Source organism: Megascapheus bottae, chromosome 14 (genome assembly GCF_031878675.1).
Source record: "Megascapheus bottae isolate mThoBot1 chromosome 14, mThoBot2.hap1, whole genome shotgun sequence".
NCBI lineage: Eukaryota > Metazoa > Chordata > Mammalia > Rodentia > Geomyidae > Megascapheus > Megascapheus bottae.
In genome coordinates, this window is record NC_143522.1 from 23,993,849 (window position 1) to 24,019,663 (window position 25,815).

General features: G+C 38.9%; 1 protein-coding gene and 1 pseudogene across 1 annotated transcript in view; one reads left to right on the forward strand and one right to left on the reverse strand.

The window, feature by feature from the left end:
• Nucleotides 1–25,815, reverse strand: part of LOC150054821 (cation channel sperm-associated auxiliary subunit beta-like) — a 68,335-nt gene that overhangs the window by 35,101 nt on the left and 7,419 nt on the right. Inside the window, exons 3-10 of the mRNA XM_090344712.1 lie at nt 25,536–25,624; nt 23,923–24,063; nt 17,074–17,134; nt 12,020–12,115; nt 10,617–10,766; nt 5,782–5,877; nt 5,532–5,650; nt 2,528–2,560 (exon numbers count right to left, since the gene is read on the reverse strand). Coding sequence (XP_090200838.1) covers nt 2,528–2,560; nt 5,532–5,650; nt 5,782–5,877; nt 10,617–10,766; nt 12,020–12,115; nt 17,074–17,134; nt 23,923–24,063; nt 25,536–25,624 — 785 coding nt within the window. The remainder of the gene's footprint in view (nt 1–2,527; nt 2,561–5,531; nt 5,651–5,781; nt 5,878–10,616; nt 10,767–12,019; nt 12,116–17,073; nt 17,135–23,922; nt 24,064–25,535; nt 25,625–25,815) is intronic.
• Nucleotides 11,391–11,613, forward strand: LOC150054822 (U2 spliceosomal RNA; annotated as a pseudogene).

Sequence of the window (25,815 nt, forward strand, 5' to 3'; positions counted from 1 at the left end):
CTTTGGGCATGCTAAGCAAGCACTCTACCACTAGGCCAAACTCCCAGTCCCTTATTTATTTATTTTTTAAAATCCTTCCAGCCGGGTACTCCTAGCTACCTGGGAGGCTGAAATCTGAGGACCCCTGTTGGAAGCCAGTCCAGGCAGGAAAGCACCTGAGACTCTCCTCTCCAATTAACCACAGAAAAAGCTGGAAGTGGCACTGTGGCTCAACTGGTAGAGCACTAACCTTGTGCAAAAAGGTCAGGGACAATGCTCAGGCTCAGAGTTCAAGTCTCAGGACTGGCAAAAAATAAATCCTTCTGACAGCTCTGCCCCTCACCATGCACCTTCTGGAGCTCTTTCCCAGAATTTCAGCATTGCTCTTGTAGTTTCCATTTCTGAAGTTTCCTTATCTTGGTCTTCCTTGGTGGTAATCAGCATCTAAACAGTAGTGATTCCAGACTTCAATTTATTCCATCTTTATTTGTTCTTCCAGAAATTAATCCCAGAAAGCATTTTTTTTTTGCTCTACTTGAAACTCCTTATGGATGCTGGCTGTCTTTTTTTGTTTCTTGCTAATGTCACAGTGCCAATGACACTAACTGCAGGAGGTGTTTACTGACTGATTTTCACAGTAAATTTCATTGCTTCTGTTCAGCTGTTGCCTGTTTCATGAGCATTCTAGTACACATTCTACCCGTAAGGAGCTTACTCGGTCAGGAAGCCCAGCTGCCTTGTTGAGAGCAGCTCAGACTGTGGTGATGCTGAAAGGAGAGGGAATCAACATGATCCTCACCCCTGGAAGATGCCATCCTTTGCAGCCATCTTTCAGCCCTATTCCAAAGGCTGAGAAACACCTCAGAGCCCCCAGAGCTCTGTAAGCCCAGCCCTCTGTAGGTTCCACCACTTCTGGATCTTTGGCTGCCCTGAGTTGCAAAAGGCCTTGTTCTCAATGTTGCTGGCCCATTTCTGGTACTGTAACATCACACCTGAGGCTGAAAAAGTAGCTGTTATTTGCTATGCTGCCCTGGGAACAATGACAAGAAGAGCATCTGTATGTGTTCATTTCATATGCATATTTCCCCTAGTATTTTTAATTCATAGTTGGCTGAATCTACTGATAAGAGGCTAAGGAAGAGGAGCTCACTGTGTTGCTGTCAGTTCTTTTGAATGTAAGGCAGCTTTTCCTGTCTGGTTTTCCCAGTTCTTCTGTTCACCTTTCTCTCATTAGCAGGGCAGTAAGTCAGTTCCTAGGAAATACCTGTTTCTCTGCACAGAAAGTGAGTGGACAGGCCACAGGCTACTCACAATTCTGTTTGTAGTTTCCAAACTCAGCTGATGTGTTCCTAGAGGTGACACTTAGCTGAACCATAAAGTTTGACTTTCAACAGAGAAGTGATAGAAAATGGAAAATTCTCTAAAATCTCTGCTGGGGAAAGATACGTTGCTAGAGTGGAAGACATTTTTGTGTCCCTTACTCCAAGTGGGCACAGATCAGGACCACAGCAGGTAGACTGGGAAGAAATTGAACAGATTCCAGACACCACCCTCCTTAGCTGGGTCCCTTGTGCAGAACATGGCTGGAGCAACTACAATAGCCTGGACAAAATACACAGTAAGGAACAAGGGTGGTTTCTGATATGAGAAGGGACACCTTTTTCTTGAAACAGAACTGCCTGGTATTGGCTAGAAACTATTTTAGTTCAAGTTGTAAATAATATTTCAGTAGCAGGAATAACTTGTACAGAGATTTAATGTATTACAGCTCATCATATCTCCATCAGGCTTGAACTCAAGGCCTGTGAACTATCCCTTAGCTTTTTCACTCAAGGCTAATGCTGTACCACTTGAGACACAGCTTCATTTCTAACTTTTTTTTATTTCCTTTATTTCTAACTTTTTTGTGTGATTAATTGGAGATAAAGTCTCAAGGACTTGCCATGGTGGCTCATGCCTGAAATCCTAGCTACTCAGGTGGTTGAGATCTGAGGATCAAGGTTCAAAAGTCAGCCTGGGCACAAAAGGACCTGTGACTCTTTTTTTTTTTTTTTTTTTTTTTTTTGCCAGTCCTGCGCTTGAGCTCAGGGCCTGAGCACTGTCCTTGGACTTTCTTAAGGCTAGAGCTCTACCACTTGAGCCTCAGCACCACTTCCAGCTTTTTTCTATGTATGTGGTATCGAGGAATCGAACCTGGGTCTTCATGCATGCTAGGCAAGCACTCTACCACTAGGCCAAACTCCTGGCCCAGACCTGTGACTCTTATCTTCAATTAACCTCTAGAAATCGGAAAGTGGGGCTTGGCTCATGGGTAGTGTTGGTAGCCTTTAGGTCTTCAGCTCAAAGATAGCGAGCAGGCCGAGTTCAAGTTCCATGACCCACACAAAAAAAAAAAAAAGAAAGAAATCTCATGAACTTTTTTGTCCAGGATGGCTTCAAACCTGATCCTCAGATCTCAGCCTCCTGAGTAGCTAGGATTATAGATATGAGCTTCTAGTTTCTGGCTGAATACATCTGTCATTGAACACTCGGAAATGAAGTTTCTTACCCTTTCAAAGCCACAAAAGTCTGCCTTTGAGAGCTAGAAAGAAAAAGAGAAAAGAAACTTAAATTGTTGCTTGCGTATGAGGCACTACAAAACATAACAATTCAAATTGTACCTAAGAAAATGTAGAGATTTTTCTATTCTAGCAGTAAGATGGTCAAACCTGAGAGAAAGCCTTTGATATAATAGACATAGTATCCTGAAGATTCCCCTTTTAGTCTTTCCTTTATTTTACCATTTTATCAATTCATTTATACCTTGATGAGATTTCAGAAAAGATTAAGATAAAAAATGCTTTCTTTTATTTCCTATGGTGGAGTTGGGATGGACCCAGGACCTTGTGCGTACTAAGTGGAAAGTTTTATCTTTAAATGCTTAAAGGGAGGAGGTAAGAGGCATGGAGGGAGGCAGTGAGTCTGCCCCCAACCTTAGCAAAGAGAGATACAAACTTAACATTTATTCTTTTCTCTTCCCACCTGACTTCTTCCCAGCCAACTACAGTTTAAGACTCAGGCCTTAAGCCCTTATCTAACTCAGTGCCTTAAATTGAAGACACAATGACTGTTCTTTCATCTTCAACTCTGTTTTACCCATTACTTGATAAGACAAAATGGCTGGATCTATTATCTAAGCAACTAGTGGTAGGACCTTAGAGAGGCTATGAATATTTATATACCTGAATAAAAACAATAGTACCCAGTGTGTGAATAATGTCTGTATAATTGCCTCTGCTTTATTTTCCCATTAGCTTCTGCCTGCTCCTGAATTTTGATTCCTTGTCTTTTAACTGTTGTGATAATGTTGAGGGAAATATTTATCAGCATGTTTGTTAGCTTGTTCATTTATTTATTTACTTATTTGCCAGTCCTGGGGCATGAACTCAGGGCCTGAGCACTGTCCTTGGGCTTTTTCCTCAAGCTAGTACTCTAGCACTTGAACCACAGCACCACTTCCAGCTTTTTTCTGTGTATGTGGTACCCAGGAATTGAACCTGAGTCTTCAACCATGCTAGGCAAGCTCTCTACCACTAGGCCAAACTCCTGGCCTTATCAACATGTTTTAAGAATTCCATAGTATTCATAATGCATAGCTTTTTTTCTTTTGCCAGTCCTTGGGCTTTCTTAAGGTTAGAGCTCTACCACTTGAGCCACAACACCACTTCCAACCTTTTCTATGTATGTGGTACTAAGGAATTGCACCTGGGACTTGGTGCATGCTAAGCAAACACTCTGCCACTAGGCCAAACTCCCAGCCTCTTTTTTTTGGTCTTTTATTTGGGATTGAACCGAGGATGTTGCACTTGCTAGGCAAGTGCTTTGCCACTGAACTACATCCCAGCAGTTGCATAGCTTTACCTAAACATATTCTGGGCCTTTTAATCTCAACAATTTATATGTTCTTTTTCTTTTTTCTTTCTTTTTTTTTGCCTGAGAAATATGTCTAATCTTCTCTGAGGATAGTCCTTGTTGAACAGACTCAACTTCACTTTTCCTTACTTCCTGGCAGGACAATTTTGAGTTGCCCTACACCAAGGTTCCGGGAAGGACAGAGCCTCAGATATCTACAGGCCTTTTGTGGTTGCTGTTCTAATTTTATTTGACATGTAGTAATTGTACATATGTATGTAGTGTAGGATGCTACTTCAATACTTATATACAAGGTATAAGGATCCTTTAAGGCAACTGGTGTGTCTGTATCTCAGAGTGATTACTTTTAGCTTTATAACTTATGTTATAGCATCTTAGGATTCTGTAAAGAAATAAGCTGGGCACTGATGGCTCAGGACTGTAATCTTAGCTACACAGGTGGCTGAGATCTGAGGATTGTAATTCAAAGACAGCTTGGACAGGAAACTTCATCAGACTCTTATTTCCAAAAAACCAGCAAAAAGCTGCAAGTGAATGTTTTGTTCAAGGAGTAGAGTACCAGCCTTGAACAAAAATGCTAAGCAAGTATGTAAGGCCCCAAGTTCAAGCCCCAGTATGGGAAAGAAAAAAAATAGATAAAACATATTTTCTACATGTATATATTTAAATCTTACTATAAATGCATACCACCATAAAACTAGCACCATTTCCAAGTTGTACATTCAATACTATGAGGGAAAGGGAAAAATACCTCTACTATGCTTTTACATTTTTTTTCCTTCTCAGTTGTGTACTCTGGGCCTGGGTGCTGTCTCTGAGCTCTTCAGCTCAAGGCTACCACCCAACTCCTTGAGCCACAGCACCTCTTCCAGTTTTCTAGTGGTTATATGGAAATAAGAGTCTCATGGTCTTTAGAATCTGGGCTGACTTTGAACTGTGATCCTCAGATCTCAGCCTCCTGAGTAGCTAGGATTACAGGCGTGATCCACAGTGCCTGCCACTTGAGCCACAGCACCACTTCTGGCTTTTTCTGTGTATGTGGTTCCAGGGAATTGAACCCAGAGCTTTGTGCATGCTAGGTGAACACAGTACCATTAGGCCATGCTCCCGGCCCACTTTTACTTTTTTTTTTTTTTTGCCAGTCCTGGGCCTTAAACTCAGGGCCTAAGCACTGTCCTTGGGCTTTTTCTGCATTCTACCACTTGAGCCATGGCACCATTACTGGCTTTTTGTGTGTATGTGGTTCCAGGAAATTGAACCCAGAGCTTTGTGCATGCTAGGCAAGCACTCTACCACTGGGCCAAACTCCCAGTCCCACTTTTACTTTTTTTTTTTTTTTGCTAGTCCTGTGCTTGAGCTCAGGGCCTAAGCACTGTCCTTGGACTTTCTCAAGGCTAGAGCTCTACCACTTGCTCTACCATTGCGCCTCAGCTATTACTTCCAGCTTTTTTTTTCTATGTATGTGGTACTGAGCTATCAAACCTGGGTCTCTGTGCATGCTAGGCAAGCACTCTACCACTAGGCTAAATTCCTGGCCCTTTTTACATTTTTTTTTATTCAAAAGCCAAATACTTCTCTTTACGTTGCAAAAAACATTTAAGGAAAACAATTATTCATGGAGGTTTTCATACCTTTATGACCTGTATGACGTCGTTGTTTGCCTGGCGTAGATCTCCACTTACAAAAAGACCCAATGAGGTGAGGAGAATTAGATAATGATTTGTTAAGACTAAGTCAATCACTGTAAGCTGTGAATATGCTACAGAAAGAAATCAAATCATACCATGTGTTAAAAAGGGGAGGAAAAGTAGGCATTTAATAAATACTTCATCAATACGGGTCAAATGTGGCTATAAGGGAAGTGTTGAATAATGGTCCCCGAGAAGTTACCTTGCCGAAGATGCGAATAGATGGTATCTGTCATATCATACCACGTGGTATCACTGTAATTCCAGAATCCAGAGTAGGTGAGGCCGATGAAAACACCTATAGTGAAGGAATAGGAAATGAGGGTGAGGAAACGCAGAGCTAGCCTTTTACTCCTACCCTTCTACATCTCATTCTCTTCCCCACTTCACTCTCTTCCTCATTTCCCACCCAGCCATTCCTCCCCTCCTCCCCTTCCTCCAGCTCCCAATCTCCTTTCTCTTCTTCACCTAAACTCTCCTCAGTTTGAATCTCACTTCCCCAGGCACTGGAGAGATAAGTAAGGCACAGGTCATACCACAGGATTTTAGCTACTCATTCCATTGACTCCTAGAGTAGTGGCATCTGCGAATAACGTTTTTTAAAATAACTCCTTTTAATGTATTGTTTAGCCAAAGAGCATAATCTGAACTGTACTTAATTAAAGTTTGCTTTTTTTTATATCAATAAGCAATAGAATATACCATTGTGAAATAGACTACTGTGTCTTGCTTTGTTTTGTTGTTGTTTGGTCAGTCATGGGGCTTGAACTCAGACCTGGGCACTGTCCCTGAGCTTCTTCTTTCTTCTCAGGTCTAGCATTCTATCACTTTGAGCCACAGCTCTACTTCTGGTCTTCTGGTGGTTAACTGGAAGTGAGAGTTTCATGGACTTTCCTTCCTGGACTGGCTTTGAACCATGGGTCCTCAGATCTCAGCCTCTGAAGTAGCTAGGGTTAGAGGCAGGTAGCGCCTGGCTAGCCTACTGTGAGGTAAGGATTTGAATAGTACATAGATGTAGGCTCTGCCCTCGTGTCATCTGCCTACATGCAGGGCACCAGTTGTACAGGAAATGACAAGCACTTTTATTATTCTGGATAAGGAACGTCTTATCACCAGATCTCACTAAGACAAGCCAGTCATTCATTAGTTCCCTCACATTATTTCCTCATTTGTTCCACACAACTTACTGTTCTTGGGAGCTCACATGCCCTTCCTGTATTGAAATGATGTGATGTGTAAACTCAATCACTTGAATTTTATTTCATTTTATTGTTTTGGTTGGTCATGGGGCTTGAACGCCGGGCCTGGACGCTGTCCCTAAGCTCTTCAGCTCAAGGCTACCACTCTACCACTTGAGCCACTGCACCACTTCTGGTTTTCTGGTGGTTAATTTGAGATAAGAGTCTCACAGACTTTAGTGCCCACGCTGGCTCTGAACTGTGATCCTCAGATCTCAGCCTCCTGAGTAGCTAGGATTACAGGCGTGAGCCACTGACTTTGCTTCCTTTTTTCTGTGAGCTCCTGTTCAAGAAATTATTAATAAAAGCACATGCTTTTTCTCCACTCAGTTTTTCTTTTTGTTAGTTTAATTTGGAGATATTGAACTTAAGAGCACAGGAAATATTTTTTTCTCCTACAATCCACTTCTAAGCAAAAAGTAATACATATAAAGTAGTGTTTGTTCTTAGCTCATGAGTGCTGCTTTGATAACTAATAAGTGAACTTCAAAGGAGAAAATGTAAATTCCTAAGAGGGGAAAAACTGTGATTCAACTTTAATGTTTGTGATTTTTAAAAATAGGAAAAAGTGACTAAAGCCTTATGAGAATCTCTTACAATAAGAGGGAATATGGTAAACACAGAAAGCACATTATCCCATGACTCCACCTGTCCTTGGCTATAGCTGTATGCATAAACTGTTTTGTTAAATGGCAGCTCCTCTGCACAACTACTTAAAGATAACAGATAAGTAAATATATATGGAGTGTTAACATGAGGTTTTGTGATTAGGTATAACTATTGGAAGTAGGGGTCAGGGGTGCTGAGGACACTTGAGCATGTATAGTTTGTTTCCATAAGATGAATGTAGGGCAAATCATATTTTGAAGTGTGACTCCTTAACTCTCAGTTCTTTTCCAGGAAGAAGAAAGCTAAAGATATGCTTCATTCTTCTAAACATGAAGTGGAGTTTTACAGGTACCTGGGAATGAACAGGGATATCCAGCATGCTGTCAGGTGACCATTCTCCTATAAAGTTTTTAAATAGTCAATGGTGCAATAAGCAAGAAAAGGACCACTTTCTGTTGGTTAATATTTTTAGCAGTTATACTCCCTATGACAAGCTGTCCACAATTGTATTTTGGGGCTATGGAAGCTGATGTCAAAGAGAGAGAGAGAGAGGTGGGGGGGGGGAGACAGACAGAGAGAGAGAGACAGACAGAGAGAGACAGAGAGAGGGAGAAAGGGCAAAAACAAAGCCCTAGCTACCTCAGCATGTAGAGATCTCCCTGAAGAGGAGTCAGCCTTGAGAGCGAAGATGTGATCAATGAATAAATGGAAAAGCAACTGAAGGTGGTGTCAGGAAAGCTCTTGATGGAGAGCAAAGGAGGACAATGTGCCCACCATGTCAGTGCTGCTGGGAGGATGAGGACGTGGCTGTGGGAGATGGAGATGGAGACGGAGAGATGAGTGATCTTGAGAATTGTTCTGGGATGCTGGTGGAAACACATACGATGTAGAGAAGGAAGTCAAATGGGTGAAGCAGCACCATCTAGGATAAATTTCTCCCATGAATTACATTGTGAAAGAGAACAGACAACAAGGTAGGTTTTGTGGAACTGGGTAATGTTGGAGCTTCTTGGCATGTGGAGGGAGAGTGTGGCATTTTGTTCAGAAGAGAAAGTCAGGAGTACAAAATAGATTCTAGAGCTAACTCCTTGAGGTGGCTGGAACAAATAGGGCAGGGACTTAAGGAGTGAGGGTGGCCTTTGACAGCAGCAGAGGCAAGTCTTACAGCAAGTGCTGCAGGGCAAAGACAAATTGTGTCAGTATGAATTCAATTAAAAAGGGAGATATGCAGGTAGGGCACTATAGGAGTTCCTGTGGGAAGGTTTATTTCCTCTGTGAAGCACTTGATGAAGGTACCACTGAGAGTGAGAGGGGAGAAAAGAGGATGCCAAGTGCTGCAGAAGTGGGAGGAGGTGTGATAAGACTACCTTGCGGAGTGGGAGAGTAAATATTCAAGGGAAGAGTAATAGGCAGGCCTGAGGACCTGGTGGGTGGTGTGATTTAAAGTGAGACTAGCCAGATGAACTTGAAAAATGAGACTAATCAACAAATAGTTGCTGGCAATTCTATGCTTCTCCAGTGTATGAGTACAGGTAGTTTTAAGTAGAGCTGGGGACTGTGTAGAAAAGAAAAGAGAATCTTGAATTTGTCTTTGATGGGTGGTTTTTATGTATTGTTATTCTAGTCAGCATGCATCTATATCCATTCTAATTATTCCTTCCCCCGCGCCGTCGCCAGTCCGGGGACTTGAACTCAGGGCCTGGGTAGTGTCCCTGGACACTATACATTTTTTGCTCAAGGCTAGCACTCTGCCACTTGAGCCACCGCTCCACTTTCTGCTTTTTCTGCGTATGTGGTACTGAGGAATCGAACCCAGGGCCTCATGCATGCTAGGCAAACCACTAGGCTACACTCCTGGCCCTTCCATAGCTTTTTTTATGTAAATAGAAATATTAACAATGCATAGCAAATGAGTTACTTTGTTTTTAATATTTTTAAATTCTTTTGATTTTTATATTAAAATTGGAATTGGTGACTAGTAGATATAAAATGACCTGGATAAAATATTGGAATAGGGGCCCAGTTAGTGCTCACATGGCTCAGTTTTCTGACTGCGTTAAGTGTATTTGAAGGGCTGCAGTTCTTTGAGACAAGCATCTACCTTCAGCAGCCAGCTCTCCAATAACGACTCGGATTCAACCTCTCAAAATGTGGTGTTTGATGAATAATACCTATTTTTCTTTTTTTTTTTTGCCAGTCCTGGGCTTGAGCTCAGGGCCTGAGCACTGTCCTTGGACTTTCTCAAGGCTAGAGCTCTACCACTTCAGCCTCAGCACCACTTCTGGCTTTTTTCTATGTATGTGGTACCAAGGAATCGAACCCGGGTCTTCGTGCATGCTAGGCAAGCACTTTACCACTAGGCCAAACTCCAGGCCCGAATAATACCTATTTTTCTATGTCACACCAATAACATATAGGTTAGAAACAATAAAGAATGGGGATGGGAAAAGTCAGGATGGGAAGCAGGGGAAAATGAGAGAAAAACCAGAGAGGAGGTAAAAATGTTTGGCAAGAAATGTACTCATTACCTTACTTATGTAATTGTAATTCCTCTGTAAAGCTTGTACAATAAAATTAAATTAAAAAAAAGAAGTGACAATTTTCCCAGAGAGCAGAAGATGAGTAAAATGGAGAAATTTAAGCCACTATTAACAAGAAGCCATTATACCTGCTTACTTACTTACTTAGTATAACATACAATCAGACAAGGGAAACTGATATGGATTAAATTTATAGGCATTTTTAGGAAATATTTTCCATTTTTTATGCATTTATTTTGTACTGACACTTTATCATGATCTTTTGTTACAAATTATATTTTTATTGATATAGTCCCCTGCTCTTTAATGTGTCAGTTCTTTTTTTTTTTTTGCCAGTCCTGGGCTTGAGCTCAGGGCCTGAGCACTGTCCTTGGGTTTTTTCTCAAGGCTAGAGCTCTACCACTTGAGCCTCAGCACCACTTCCGGCTTTTTTCTATGTATGTGGTACCGAGGAATTGAACCTGGGTCTTCATGCATCCTAGGCAAGCACTTTAACCACTAGGCCAAACTCCCGGCCCTAATGTGTCAGTTCTTAACTTTAGTATTTCTTGCTTAAGAACTCACAATTGTGAGGTGTCCCCCTTTTATCATGATCTTTAACAAATACAAGTTCTAGCTACTTCCAATATTCTGTAAATCTGCAAACTTACCTTTATATGTGGAATTCAAAACAAAGCCAATTAATGCTACATCATTGGCACAGGGGCACTTTGTCACTTTGAGATCCCTCACATGTTGAGATAATGAAAGAAGCTGTTGTGGTGTCACTATAGTTCCCAGAGTCCATTGAAGAATAGGTTCTGTGGAAGTCAAATGTAGAAGTTTAAATTGTGGTCACATTCTTGCAAAATAAAGCTTAATTATTTGTCTTTCAAACTGCTTTAAAGAAACTATGTAATAGGGCCTTGTGGTAGAGTGCTTGCCTAGCATGCACAAAGGCCTGGGTTTGATTCCTTGGTACCACATTCATAGAGAAAGCTGGAACTGGTGGAAGAGCTGTAGCCTTGTGAAAGTCCAAGGACAGTGCTTAGGCCCTGAGCTCAAGCCCAGGACTGGCAAAAAAAAACACCCAAAAAAATAAAATATGTAAAGAAACAATTCTATATATTAAAATTTACCACAGTATGATCTCACTCATCAACTAAGAATAGAGAAAGGTAAGAAAAAAAAAAGAATAGAGAAAAGTCTTATTTTCCAGAAGAGAAGGAATAAAGTCTAATTCCCTCAAGGGGAGTTGGGAAAGTCCGTGGGAGATACTGCTCTGGCCACAGTGTTTAAAACATCATTGGTCACAAGATCTGTCCCTGGAAATAGAATTATTGGTTCATAAGATAGGCACATGTATAATTTTAAGAGCAGCTTCTGCTTCAGTAACTCACATTTACCTTTCTTTCTACAACCCCATTGAAAGAGCAGTAGATTTTTTTTAATGTGATGCTTTTGGTTAAGATCCAGTATAATATTTGTCCTTATCAGCTCAATATCTGGTCCTTACTAGTGTGAGGCAAGTATATTAAATGGATCTTCAGAGCAAGGAGATAAATACCACTCATCAATCTGGTATCATACTACCTGGTATTGTGGTACACTCATTAATACCATTCATTAATCTGGTATTGTTGTACCTCCAGGAAGGGAGCACAAAATAGAAAAAGATGAGAGAGGATTAATCTGGAGTAGCAGTGTGGAACAGGGGAAGTTATCATTGTTGGCATTGAGATTTAGAAGCTTCTAGAAAACAGAAGGAAGTTGAGAGTGGACTAACAGGAAAAACCAATCAGATGTGATTTCTTCAATAAAGCAAAGGTTGAGTAGAGGCACAAACTGGGAAAGGTCTATTGTATCTGCTAGTCAAGCACTTTACCAGTAGGCCAAACCCCCAGCCCCAGCTTTAACTTTCACTAGACTATATAGCTGAAGGGCCTTTGAATGTTTGTTTTCTGAATTCTTTCGGGGCTTCATATGCATGTTATTTCTCTCCAGGTAATCTTTCAGAAACCCGTAAGATGAGGGAGGCTCTCTGAAGGTGATCCAATAGAGTCCTGATATTTACCTCGAACATTATCCAACAGAGTTCCTTCAGTAGTATAAATATTCAGTCCTTGATGTAAGGAAATTCTCACTAGCCATTGTTCCGTAGCTGCAATATCTGGAAATAAAGAAAGAAACAATCAGATACTTAAAAAATGTCCTGTTAGTGAAATTTAAGGATTAGTGAACATTACCAGCAAGGATAACTTTTACAACTATTTTGACTGCATTTGTGTGTCAGGTTTCCCACAAACATTCTAGTAATAACATAATGGAGAAATAATTTTTCCCCTAGAGCTGCTGTTGCTAAAAACAAATTAAGACCTTATGAAGTAGTGTAATGTTATTTAAAAGTAATCATCGTGACATAATGCTTTATTTCTTAAATTAATATGTTTCTATGACATACAAACCCTTAGCCTACTTTTGATTAAGTTCTAAATACTAACTTCCAGTGATTGTAAATAGAGATTCCTTCCTTGAACACTTGTTTGTTAAACTTGTCATTTAAAATATGATTTAAAAATCAACATTAATAAATTCTTTAAAAAAAGTAACTTTAGCTCTGTATATCACCTTTACAATAACAATGAAAATTCCTTTTGTTAAACAATGAAAAAAAGTAACTTTAGAACTAGGGGATATTGCTAAGTGGTAGAACACGGCTATAATGCATGTCTCTGAGCCTGGTCCTAGAGGTTTGTGATTATAATCCTAGTTATTCAGGAGGCTGATATCTGCAGATCATGGTTCAAAGCCACCCTGGGCATAAAGTCCATGAGCTACTGATCCCCAATTAATTACTGAAAAGCTAAAAATGGAGCTGTGCCAAGTGGTAGCACATTAGCCTTGAGTAATAAAGCTCAGGGACAATGCCCCGATCCTGAGTTCAAGCCCCAGGACTGGCACAAAAAAATAGGTAAGTTTAGAACTAGATAAAAATATAATACAGACATTAATATGTACTTATGACATACAAACCCCAGCTTAATTTTAAATATGTTCTAAAATCTAAGTGCCAGTGATTATATAATGATTACCTTCTTGAATACTTGTTTGTTAAAAATGACATTTGAAATATGATGTAAAAAATCAATGTTAATAAATTCTTTAATAAAAAATATATAATAGGGTCAGGGTATGCTAAAAAAAAAAGTAATCATCGCTGGGCATCCATGGTTCATGCCTGTCATCCTATGTGTGAGATCTGAGGGTTGTGGTTTGAAGCCAATCTAGGCAAGGAAGAGTGTTTAATCTCCAATTAACCACTAGAAAACCAGAAGTGGTGCTATGGCTCAAGTGGTAGAGTGCTAGCCTTCAGCTGAAGAGCTCAGGGACAGTAATACTAATTCTTAAACTTAAAAGGAAGTGCTACAAAGGATTCGAATAAATGGAATGTACATCGACATAAGCATTAAGGAAAATAAAATATTCAAAATAGAAAAGAACCAAAATATGGAGTGATATTAAGTGTCTATCTGTGAATTAAAAAATGAATTGAAAAAAACAAATAGAGAAAATATGGAATATATACACAAAAGGCAGTTGTTAAGCCATAATAAATGAAATCCCGTTACTTGTAACAACACAGATAAAACTGGAGAACATTGTATTAAGGGAAATAAGCCAGGCACAAATAATCAGCATTATATGATCTCACGCATATGGAGAATCTCAAAGAATAGATCTCCTAGAATAGGGTGGAATGGAAGTTATTAGAGGATCTGGTGGTTGGATGCTATGGAGAGGTGAGGAGACATTAGTAAAAGATAATAATTATAGTATATAGAAGGAGGAAAAGTGCAGAAAATACTAACATATGAAGATAGAGAATAGATAAGTGATTGTTTAAATCTAGGGCATTGTCTTTTCCCAAAGGACAGATGAGTGTTGGGAGGAAAAAAAATGGAAATTTCTTCTTGGATGATGAAATGCTCTGAAATGGATTTTTGGGATGATTGTACAGATTTGAAAATGTATTAAAATGATTAGATGCACTCTTTAAATAGGAACGTTGTATGAACTGTGATCTATCTCTCAATAAATCTGTTAAAATGTGAAAACTACAACTATATTGTTTAAAATAAAGGATTATTGATTATAATATATAGTGTAGACTCTACAGTACAGACACTCATAGATGAAAGTTAAAAGTATAAGTCTACCAATAATAGAGATAAAATGGAATCATTAAAAATAATGAACTGGATACCATCTCAACCAATAGCTGAACTCTGGACTATCTCAAATAATATCTGTGTATTGTGATACATGACCGTCATGCCAGCAATAGTGACACAAGGAAGTACTAAGAGGTGGATCAGAGTGTAGGCCAGCCCTAGCATAAAGTAAGTCCCTATCTCAAAAACAACACAAAAAAGCTTGGTGAAAAGACTCAAGTAGAGGGGCACCTACCTTGTAAGCATAAAATCCCAAGTTCAATCTCCAGTATCACCCAAAATAAGTTAAAACCACAAGAACTTAATTAAAAGGGCACAGAATAGGAGAAAATATTTACAAATTATCTATCTTTGACTTGAATCAGAATATATAACAAACTTACAAAAATTAAAGCATTTACTATGACTAAATGGTAAATATACACACAAAAATTATTAATGTGATTGGTTTACTAGGAAAATGTCAATTAAACACAAGTAACCAGGCGCCCTTGGCTCATGCCTTTAATCCTAGCTACTCAGGAAGCTGAGCTATGAGGATCATGGTTTGAAGCCAGCCCAGGCAGGAAAGTCCTGGAGACTCTCAACTCTGACAAACTACTCAAAAAGAAAGGCCAAATTGGTGCTGTGGCTCAAATGGTAGAATGCTAGCCTTGAGCAATAGAAAATCAGGGACAGAGCCCAGGCCCTGGCAAAAACAAACAAACAAACAAACAAACACACACACAAAAGTAAGTAGATCCCATATAGACCTTATTAAATGCATTTAGATAATGCTCCATATTATCTAGTAGTGGCTCCATTTATAATTGCCCCAAGTTGGGAAAATTGAAATGCCCTTTAATGAAAATGGCTATGGCACAACCCTCCAACAGAATACTACCCAAGAAAGAAAATGGGAGAAACTACAACATAGGCAAATCTGCAACAAATTATGCTAAGTTCTGGGCAACTGAGTTCTCATAAATAAATGTAATTGTGGAATTATAATAGTTCATATAAAGAGCTATTTTCATCACTCCATTTATAGTTAAATTTGTCCCTGACTCTGAAGGAGAGTAGCACCCATTAAACTGCTAAAACTTGACTATAGTTACTACACAATTCTATCTACTTTTGAGACCCCAGAACTGGACACTATATAGTAGTATATATTTTACGCGACCTATGTAACTGTAACCCTTCTCTATATCATCTTTACAACATAAATTTAAAAATTAAAGCTTGTAAATGAATGGTACCAGTAAAAATAACATGTGACCACAACTGTTTCAATTGTCTAATGTCTGACAGGATTCTGCTTTATTTTTATAACTCAGTATTGCTCATGGCTTGGCTCCTTCCCCAGGTGGATCTTCCCAAAATTCTCCAGCTCAGTCTTTATCCCCAAATCTTAATCTAAATATGAAAGCCAGCTCCCCCACTATCTCAGGTGATAGTCACTGAGAGCGAGGCTAGAAGACTTGCTCAAACAACAGACTTCCAGAGCCAGACCTGTAACTCTTTGAACCCTCCAGCCACCTGGGACCCTGCCCTCAACCAATCACTTAACTCCCTTCACCCTGGCCTCTCCTACCTCTCTTCAGGTCACTATGGCATTTCTCTTCAACTTTCCATTAAAGTTGATCTGGTCTGTTTAGGTCGTTCTCTGCTCTTTCTTTATTCTAATACCCTTCTAGCTAGATAGGTGATCTTCCATGCCTCCTCCAGTCCAATGTTGTATCTTTATACTAGTGAGAGTTAGTTTAATTTTGTGTGTGTGTGTGTGTGTGTGTGTGTGTGTGTGTGTGTGTGTGTGTGTGTGTGACAATACTGGGGCTTGTACTCAGGGCACATGTTCCTTTCTTGACTTTTTCACTCAAAGCTGAAGAGTTGTTCGAGGAATTTGGAATTGGGCAGGCCTCTAAGGAAAATATGGAACAATACAACAGTTTTCCAGTCTGCAAAAAAACATAAATATGAATATATTGGGCCGGGAGTTTAGCCTAGTGGTAAAGTGCTTGTCTAGCATGCACAAAGACCCAGATTTGATTACTCGGTACCACCCACATAGAAAAGGTTGGAAGTGGTTCTGTGGCTCAAATGGTAGAGCTCTAGCCTTGAGAAAGCCCAAGGACAGTGCTTAGGCCATGAGTGGAAAAATAAAGGTAAACACTGATTTTCAGAAAATATAGATAATAACTATAACCCTTCTGCATACCACCTTTATAATAATAAAATAATTTAACAAAATAAAATATAGATAAGAGAGTCTGAGAAAAAGTTATACCTTGGGTTCTATTTCTTATTTCTAATTCCTTCCTATTGTTTGGCCTAAATTTTTGTCCTTGAGTTCTGTGACTAAAATAAGTTTATTCTTTTTCCTCACTTTAAATTATTTTCTTTGTTTCTTGCCTATCCCCTACTACATTTCTTAATGCAATTTCTAAATTATAGAGAATAATTTTAAAGGATAGTATGTTATCTGAGAACAATCAATCTAAAATAAAATTCCTTGATAAAATGCAGGAAGACCAGTGACATTTGAGTTTCGGTGAGACCACAAATTACTTTTCTTATTTCCTACATACTATATGGGACATTTACATGGGATAAGGAATAATTTTGAAGTATAATAACTGTTTTGCTAAATTTAATAATCCTGTAAAAATAATTAATACAGGGGCCGGGAGTTTGGCCTAGTGGTAGAGTGCTTGCCTAGCATGCACAAAGACCCAGGTTCGATTCCTCGGTAACACATACATAGAAAGAAGGTGGAAGTGGTGCGGATGCTCAAGTGGTAGAGCTCTAGCCTACTGTCAAAGGACAGTGCTCAGGCCCTGAGCTGAAGCCCAGGACTGGCACAAAATAAATAAATAAATAAATAAATAAATAAATAAATTCAGAACACTCTTACCTGTATTTCTTGTGATGTTTTTTCTAGGAATATCAATTAACCAGAAAACCCGATCACTGAACTTGAATAAAGAGGATATCAGAAAACAATATTTTACAATGTTAATTTTAACATGAACTAAAGTGAAATAAAGTTATCTAAATACATATACCTCTTATTTGCAGTTTTACTTTAGAAACATTCCCTATATTATACCCGTAGACAAGTGAAACAACAAAGATATTTTTGCATCATTATAATAACATAAGACTGGAAATAATGAAAATGTTACTTAGTTACACATAATAATACAACCCTTAATAGAATATTATATCCTCATGCTTAGGTAGTAGCACAAAGCTGAAGCATTTCTGACTTGACGATTAAGAGAAAGAAGTAAGATTGGCTGATTACTTGAAATTTTAATAGGAAAATCCCAGGTTAAAAAGAACCATAAGACCAAGACATGTGAAAGGGTATCAATGTATGTGAATTAATGCACCTTCTATCTGGCAAAAATCATGTTACCCTTTTATTAATTACAATAAAAAATATTTAAAAAAAGAACCATAAGAGCTGCATGCCAGTGACTCATGCCTATTAATACTAGCTATTCATGAGACTGAGATCTGAGGATTGCAGTTCAAAGCTAACGGGGACAGAAATCTGTGTGAGACTCTTATCTCCAAGAAACTACTCAAAAAAGCTGGAAGTGAAGCTATGGCTCAAGTGCTAGAGCCCTCCTCTTCATTAAAAGCAGCACAGGGACAGCACCTAGGCCCAGAGTTCAAGCCCAAGAATGGCAAAAACAAAACAAAACAAAACCACAAGAATGATAAACTCTAAAATTCAAATATAAATGGAGCTCAAATCCTGTGTTACTCAAATGCAAAGGTCATTAAAATAACTGGCAGAGATATGAGCCACTGAAATTGTAGCTAAAATGGTTTGTAGTTTGTGTGAAGGTAACTTGTCCCTTAGAACGATCAAATAAAACAGTACAGAGATGAGGAGGGGACAAAATAAAAATACAGTGTTCACGAAGTAATATACCTACTACCTGACAAATGTAACTGTAATCTCTCTCTGACAATAAAAAAACAGTAATTTCTCAGGAGAAAAAAAGATTTTAGAGTTGCCACAATATTATTATATTTACTGTCTAGTTTTCAACCAAAAAAAGATAAAGTATAAGTAGAAATAGGAAAGTGTTGACTGATATTTAAGAAAAAATTATAATCAACTACCCCAAAATGATCCCCATAACAGTCAATAAATTCAACAACCTTATTTTAAGGAAAATATATTAATGAGAGAATGTATCTCAACATAGAATGAAAAATACAGAAAAAACCCAAATGGGAACAATAATACTGCAAATAGAAAAAGCAATTGAAAGTACTCAGTGCTAGGAAACAGAGTCATAATAAGCAGCATAACTATGGTGTCAGTATGTTTTCTATCCTTCAGAAATAAATATTTTAACAGTAAAGAAATAATGAGTAAGATAGAAAGTTTGCTTTGATGTAAATATTAAACAATGTATTCATATATTGAAACACAATATAGTATCTTCATTAACATGTAACTTTTAAAATATTTGAATATCCATTCAAAAAATTAAAGGGAAATGGCAGAAAAATAATGGATAGCTTCAAGATTTGTAGGCTAATATAATATATGTATTCAAAATGCATACCTGGGGATCTAGCAAGAAAAGACGAAAAACTAGGCAGAAAATTTTGACTATAGTCTTGCTTTCAAAATTTGGTAAACTTACAAATTCAAGAAGCTGAGAATCTCAGTGAATCTCATGTGAGTGAATGCAGTGACAAAAATCTTAACTGTGTCCAGAGATATATAATGATAAAAGTCACAGCTAATTTCTCACTCAGAAACAATGCTGTCAAGTGAGTTGTAAAAGGGATATTCAAAATGCCTTTGTGATGGTTGTTCTTAATGCATTATGTGAAGTTATTTCTCTTTTTTTCCCCCTTTGGGTTTATCTCATGTTGTTACTGTATCTGACCTTAGTACCTGGTATATTATATATATGTTTGTTTATTTGAAATATGGAAGGAAAGGGGAAAAACAAGATGATTGGGGGGTGGGGGACGGGAAACTGGGAGAAAAACATGGGAAGGGGTATTAATGTTCAAGAAGTAATGTACCCACTACTTGATGAATGTAACCCGACCAATACAAAAAAATCCAACAAAGATGTCACAAGTTAATAGGGAAAGAATAATACTAGCTATTTGAACCAATGGGACAAGGAAAATATGCAGAAGAATAAATAAGGATTTGTAGCTCACGTTGCAACAAAAATGAATTGAAAACAGTCTAAAGATCTAAGAATAAAAACTAAAATGACAGAACGAGAAGAAAACAGACATACATTTTTTGTAACTTTGGGTCAGTCTATGTTTTTCTACATTTGAATTGAAGGCAGAGAAATGAATGGAAAAATAAAGCTGGGCATTGGTGACTCACACCTGTAATCCTAGCTACTCAGAAGGCTGAGATCTGAGGACTGGTTCAAAGGCAGCCCAGAGAAGGAAAGTCTGTAAGACTGTTTTTTTCCCCCCCACTTCTGTCTGCTGTGGGACTTGAATTCAGGGCCAAGGCTAGCATTCTACCACTTTGAGACACAGCTTCACTTCTGGTTTTCTGGTGGAGATAAGAGTCCCATGGATGGGCCAGGAGTTTGGCCTAGTGGTAGAGTGCTTGCCTAGCATGCATGAAGACCCGGGTTCGATTCCTCGGTACCACATACATAGAAAAAAGCCAGAAATGGTGCTGAGGCTCAAGTGGTAGAGCTCTAGCCTTGAGAAAGTCCAAGGACAGTGCTTAGGCCCTGAGCTCAAGCCCAGGACTGGCAAAAAAAAAAAAAAAAAAAAAAGAGTCCCATGGATTTTTGTGCCCAGGCTAACTTTGAGCTATGATCCTCAGATCTCAGCCTCCTGAGTAGCTAGGATTACAGGCGTGAGCCATTTGTGCCTGGTCATGAGACTCTTATCTCAAATTAACCATCAAAAAACCAAAAAGTAATGCCCAGGACCAGAGTTCAAGTCCCACGACTGACCAAAAAAAAGAAAGAAAGAAAACCAAAAATGAAGCAATGGCTCAAAGTGGTAGAGTACTATTCTTGGGCAGAAGAGCTCAGGGATAGCACCCAGGCACTGAGTTCAAGTCCCACAAACCACAAGAAAAAAAGGTGTAGGGGAGCATCTCTGGCCTAGTGGTAGAGTGCTTTCCTAGTATGCACAAAGACTCAGGTTGGATTCCTTGGTACCACATACATAGAAAAAGTTAGAAGTGGTGCTGGGGCTCAAGTGCACGAGCTCTAACCTTGAGAAAGAGCCCAAGGACAGTGTTCAGGCCCTGAGTTCAAGCCCCGGGACTAGCAAAAAAGAAAAAAAATACAAAACAAAACCTGAATGTGTTAACCAAAAATAAAGGTGGGGAGGAAGATCAGTAGACTTCCTAAAACAAACACAACAAAAACAAAATGAAAAACCCTATTTACATTCTTCAGGTAGTGAGTACATTACTTCTTGAACATTGATACTCCTTCCCATGTTTTTCTCCCACTTTCCCTCCCCTCACTCCCACTCCAAGCTGTTATGGATTAGAGGACACCACTGAGAAAGTGAAAAGACAATCTACAGAATGAAACAAAATACTTGCAAATCACATGTTTTTATAAGGAATCCGTGTCTAGAACACAGAGAAAGAACACTTACGACTGAAGAAAAAGAAGAAACCAAGGAAGTTTTGGTAAGGAATAGTTATTTCCCCAAAGAAGATATTTAAATGTCCAAAAGCACATGAAATAATATTCAACCTCATTAATCATCAGGGAAATGAAATCAAAACCATACTGACACAGCACATCAAACCTACTGGGATGGATATAATAAAAAGACAAATCATAACAAATGTTTGGATGAGGATGTAAAGAAACTAAGAAGCAGAGGTAGAAATATACAATGAAAAATGCTCTTGGAGTTCTTAAAAAAGACATTCTAGGATTTCATTCTTGGCTGTGTATCCATGAGAAATGAAAACATATTTCCACATGTAAACTTTTTCAAAAATATTTACAGCAGCATTAGATATTACATGCAAAAGAGATGTTTATTAGCTGATGAATGGATAAACAAATTGTGCTCTCTATAAAATGGAATATTATTCATTTGTAAAAAAGAATGAAGTATTGGTAGTTGCCACAACATGAATGGTCCTTGAATGTATTTTGCAAACGGAAAGAGGCAGACATGAACACTACATGCTATATTACATTTACATGAAATTTTTGTGAAGAAAGTAAATACACAGAGACAAAAACAAACCTAAATAGTGATTGCCTGGGGGTGAGAGTTCATGAACTTGAGTTTTCTTTTCAAGGTGTTAAAAAATGTCCTAGAATTATTTGTACAATGATGGCCCAATTCTATGAATACATTAAAACAAATGAATTGTGTATTTTAAATAGGTAAGTTGAGTTGGGTGAGGTGGTTCACACCTGTAATCCTAGCTACTCAATAGGCTGAGATCTGAGGATCTCAATTTAAAGCCTGCCTGAGCACTGAAGTCTGGGAGACTCTTATCTCTAACCACCTCTTAACCACCTGAAATCAGAAAGTGACACTGTGGCTTAAGGAGTAGGGTGGTACAAAAAGGATTGCATTATGGGATAGTGTTATATACTATCTCAGAAGTATTCTTTTTCGCAGTCTTTTTCTGAGCCGTCTACCATTCTAGTCTAGCACCAACTCCAGAGCTTGGAGGATGTTGACCCCCAACAAGTATTACACCACTGAGCTGAAGAACTCAGGGACGTTGTCCAGGCCCAGAGTTTAAGCCCTATGACTGAAAAACAAATGTAAGTTGAAAGGTATGTGAATTATATCTTAATAAAGTTTAAGAAGTAAAAGTTTAAAAGCTAATAATAAAGGTTATTTTGTTTTTGCAGAGCGGCGGGGTTGGGGTGGGTAAGACATCAGAGAATTCATTGACAGCAGATCTGTACTGTAAAAATGCTAAAAGAAGGGCTGGGTGTGGTTCTCATGCTTATAAACCCAGGTAATTAGGAGGTAGAGAGTGGAAGGAGTGTGGTTCAAAGCTAGTCTAAAAACGTTAGGAAGACCTCATCTTATGTTACAGGCAAGTATTTGCAACTCCAGCTCCATTTGATGCATAGGTAGGAGGATTACAGTCTGAAGCTAGCTCTGGACAAAAGCAAGAGATCCTATCCTAAAATTAACTAAGGCAAAATGGCCTGGGATGTGCATTTCAGGTAATAGAGTGCCTGTTTAGCAGGTGTGAGGCTTTTGGCTCAAACTCTAGTATGGTGAGTTAGGAGAGGGAAAGAGAGAAGGAGGAGGAGGAGGAGGAATAAAAGGGAGGGGTAGAGAGAGGAAAAGAAGAGAGGGACGAAGTAAGTGGGGGCAAAGGAGAATGCAGAAATAGAGGGAGGAAGAGTGAACAAGTGCAATTATGGTACTCAGAATACAATGTGGAAAATGTACTACGTAATTTGTGGGCAGGAGCAGAAGGAAGGAAGTGGGGAAAGCAAACACCTTAATAATAACAGTAAAATGATACATATATATTTTCTAATTTACTTCATTGTTGTGTTACAGTGGGGTTACCTTTACATATGTCAAGTAATAAGTACCTTTCCTTCCACATAGTGCCATCTGTTCTCTCATTCTCTCTCATTCCCTCCCTCCCATCTCCACACACGCGTTACACAGTTCACTTTCATCAATGTTCAGTGCAGCCGGTGTGCTCCACTGTTGCACTTTTTCATCCTTTTAAAATTATATTGTATAAAAAGAAGAGGAGGAAGAGGAAGAGGAAGAGGAGAAAGAAAGTGAATGCTAAAGTTTCTTTGAATTGAAAGAAAATGAGACTGGATGACAACTTACGTCTACAGAAAAGACTGAGGAGTAATAAAAATGGTAAATATGTGGGGAAATAGTTTAAAATACATTTTAACTTCCTTAAAATAATCGTAATACTATATTATTGGATTTAAAGCCTGCTATTGGTGTAACATTACCAAACAATTTACTTTTTTGTGTGTCGGGGGGGCGTCACAGGCCAGAACTTATCTTGGGCACTGTCCCTGGGCTCTCCAGCTCAAGGCTACTGCCCAGCCCGTGAGCCAAGCCCCACTTTCAGTTTTCTAGAGGTTAACCTGAAATAAGAGTCTTAGGTTCTTTTGTACGTGGGCTGACTTTAAACCTTGATACTCAGATGTCAGCCTCCTGAGTAACTAGGATTACAGGCCTGAGCCACTATACCTGGCTCAAACAATTTACTTTTAAAAATACATCTTGGGCTGGGAGTTTGGCCTAGTGGTAAGAGTGCTTGCCTAACATGCATGAAGATCTGGGCTCGGTTCCTTGGTACCATATACATAGAAATAGCTGGAAGTGGTGCTGTGGTTCAAGTGGTAGAGTTCTAGCCTAATGACAGTGCCCAGGCCCTGAGTTCAAGCCCCAGGACTGGCAAAAACAAATCCTGAGTGCCAGTATCTCACATCTGTAATCCTACCTACTCAGGAGGCTGAGATCTGAGAATTATGGTTCAAAGCTACCTCAGGTGGGAAAGTCTACAAGACTCTTACCTCCAATTGAATCACAGAAAAAGCTGGAAGTGGTGCTGTGGCTCAAAGTGATAGACCATTAGCCTTGAGCAAAAGGAGCTGAGGGCCAGCACCTGGGCCCAGAGTCCAAGTCTTAGGAATGGCAAAGGACACCCAAACAGACAGATAATCAAAAACACCCCAAATCCTAAAAGAAATCATATATGCTTCTTATTACTAACATATCACAAAACAAAACAGAGCATAATTACCAAAGTTAAATTGAAGTGGAAGATGCCACGGTAAGTACTGTTTAGGATTTCCAAGCTGGGAGCAAGTCCTCCAGATGTGAACACACTCAGCATCCCCTTTGAAGAAAGCTCATTTCCAGTTTGGAAGAAACAGTGGATTTCCTTTGGGAAAGAGAAAAGTAAAATAAAGAAGTAATAGCAATTGGAGGTAGGGAAGCATAGAAATCTGTGAAGAGGAAATGCTGTTAAAGACCACTTTCTTCTTCTAGCCTGAGAATAAAAATCTATTTGAGGGCCGGGAGTTTGGCCTACTGGTTAAAGTGCTTGCCTAGCATGCACAAAGACCCGGGTTCGATTCCTTGGTACCATATATATACAAAAAAAAAGCTGGAAGTGGTGCTGAGGCTCAAGTGGTAGAGCTCTAGCCTTGAGAAAAAAATCCAAGAACAGCGCTCAGGCCCTGAGCTCAAGCCCAGGACTGGCAAAAAATAAAAAATAAAAAAAAAATGAAAAAAAAATAAAAATCTATTTGAGCAAGTAGTCTACGAACTTAGTGACTTGCCATATAACCATCAAGATTTCCTTGTAAAGTATGTATATTTATTTTAAATTGTTATTTAATTTTACTTTTTTGGGGTTCTGTTCCTAGTGCCTGGGCACTATCTTTTAACTTTTTTACTCAAGGGTCGGGCTCTACCACTTGAGCCATAGCTCTACTTCCATCTTTTTGGTGACTGATTGAAGATGAGATTCTCACAGGCTTTTCTTCCCTGGCAAGCTTTGATCCACAATCTTCATATCTTAGCCTCCTGAGTAGGTAGGCTTACAGATATGAGCCAATGCCCAGTTGGAAAGTTTGTGTGTTTAATATGCACAAAACCAAAGCCAGGGGTCAAGAGTTTGGCCTACTGGTAGAGTGCTTGCCTAACATGCACAAAGACTTGGGTGCGATTCCCTGGTACCACATATATAGACAAAGCCAGAAGTGGTGCTGTGGCTCAAGTGGTAGAGCACTAGTATTGAGAAAGCCCAAGCACAGTTCTCAGGCTCTGAGTTCAAGCCTCAGGATAAGAAAAACAAAACCAAAGCCATCTGCCTCTATGCTTGAATTATCACTTTTAGTTTTTAAAACTGAAGCTAAGATCTGGTACATGCTAGGTTTGCTCTTGAGTTGTATCTCTAACCCTGGGGGTATTTTAATACTATGCTTTTTGTTGTTGTTGTTTCCTATTATTTGAATCAAAAGATCAAGTTATCCCTTAACCAAAATGACAACTGCAACATGATACTTGTTATGGTAAGAAGAGATTGTTTCTCAAGGTCACATCAGGTAATTTTTTTTCTCTAACAGACTATGTCTGTCAAGTTTCAATAGGATCAACTAGCACCATTAAAAAAGGGATGTTATAGCCCATAGAGGAGGCATCATTTAAAACAACAAAGGGAAACCACCCAGGGTGTTCCATGGCTAAATGAAAGGCTGGGCGTGATTCAAGTAGGCAAAAATAGAAACAACTTCATGCATAGAATTTCAACCTTTGCGAGTCTGAAAGCAATGGAGTACAAGAGCCATGGGTACACATGTGGATTTAAAGGGAATGTGAAGGGTTGGGACAGCTATGAGCCGGACTTACCAAGTTTTCCAAGGAAAGAAACAACTTCATTATTTCTTGGTTTTTAGGGAAGCCTTCACTGGAACAAGCAAAGCTTTTCTTCATATTACCTAAAGAACAACAATATTTTTTTTACAGATTTTAGATCATAGATTGAAGGATTCCTATATAAAGTATCATATTTTTCAAACTGGAAAAATATTTTTAAGGAAAAAAATAGTATAACTACGTATATTTAAAATACATTTTACTCTAGGAAAAATGATGAATCAACTTTGTTTTTGAAGGTCTCCTAAAAAGG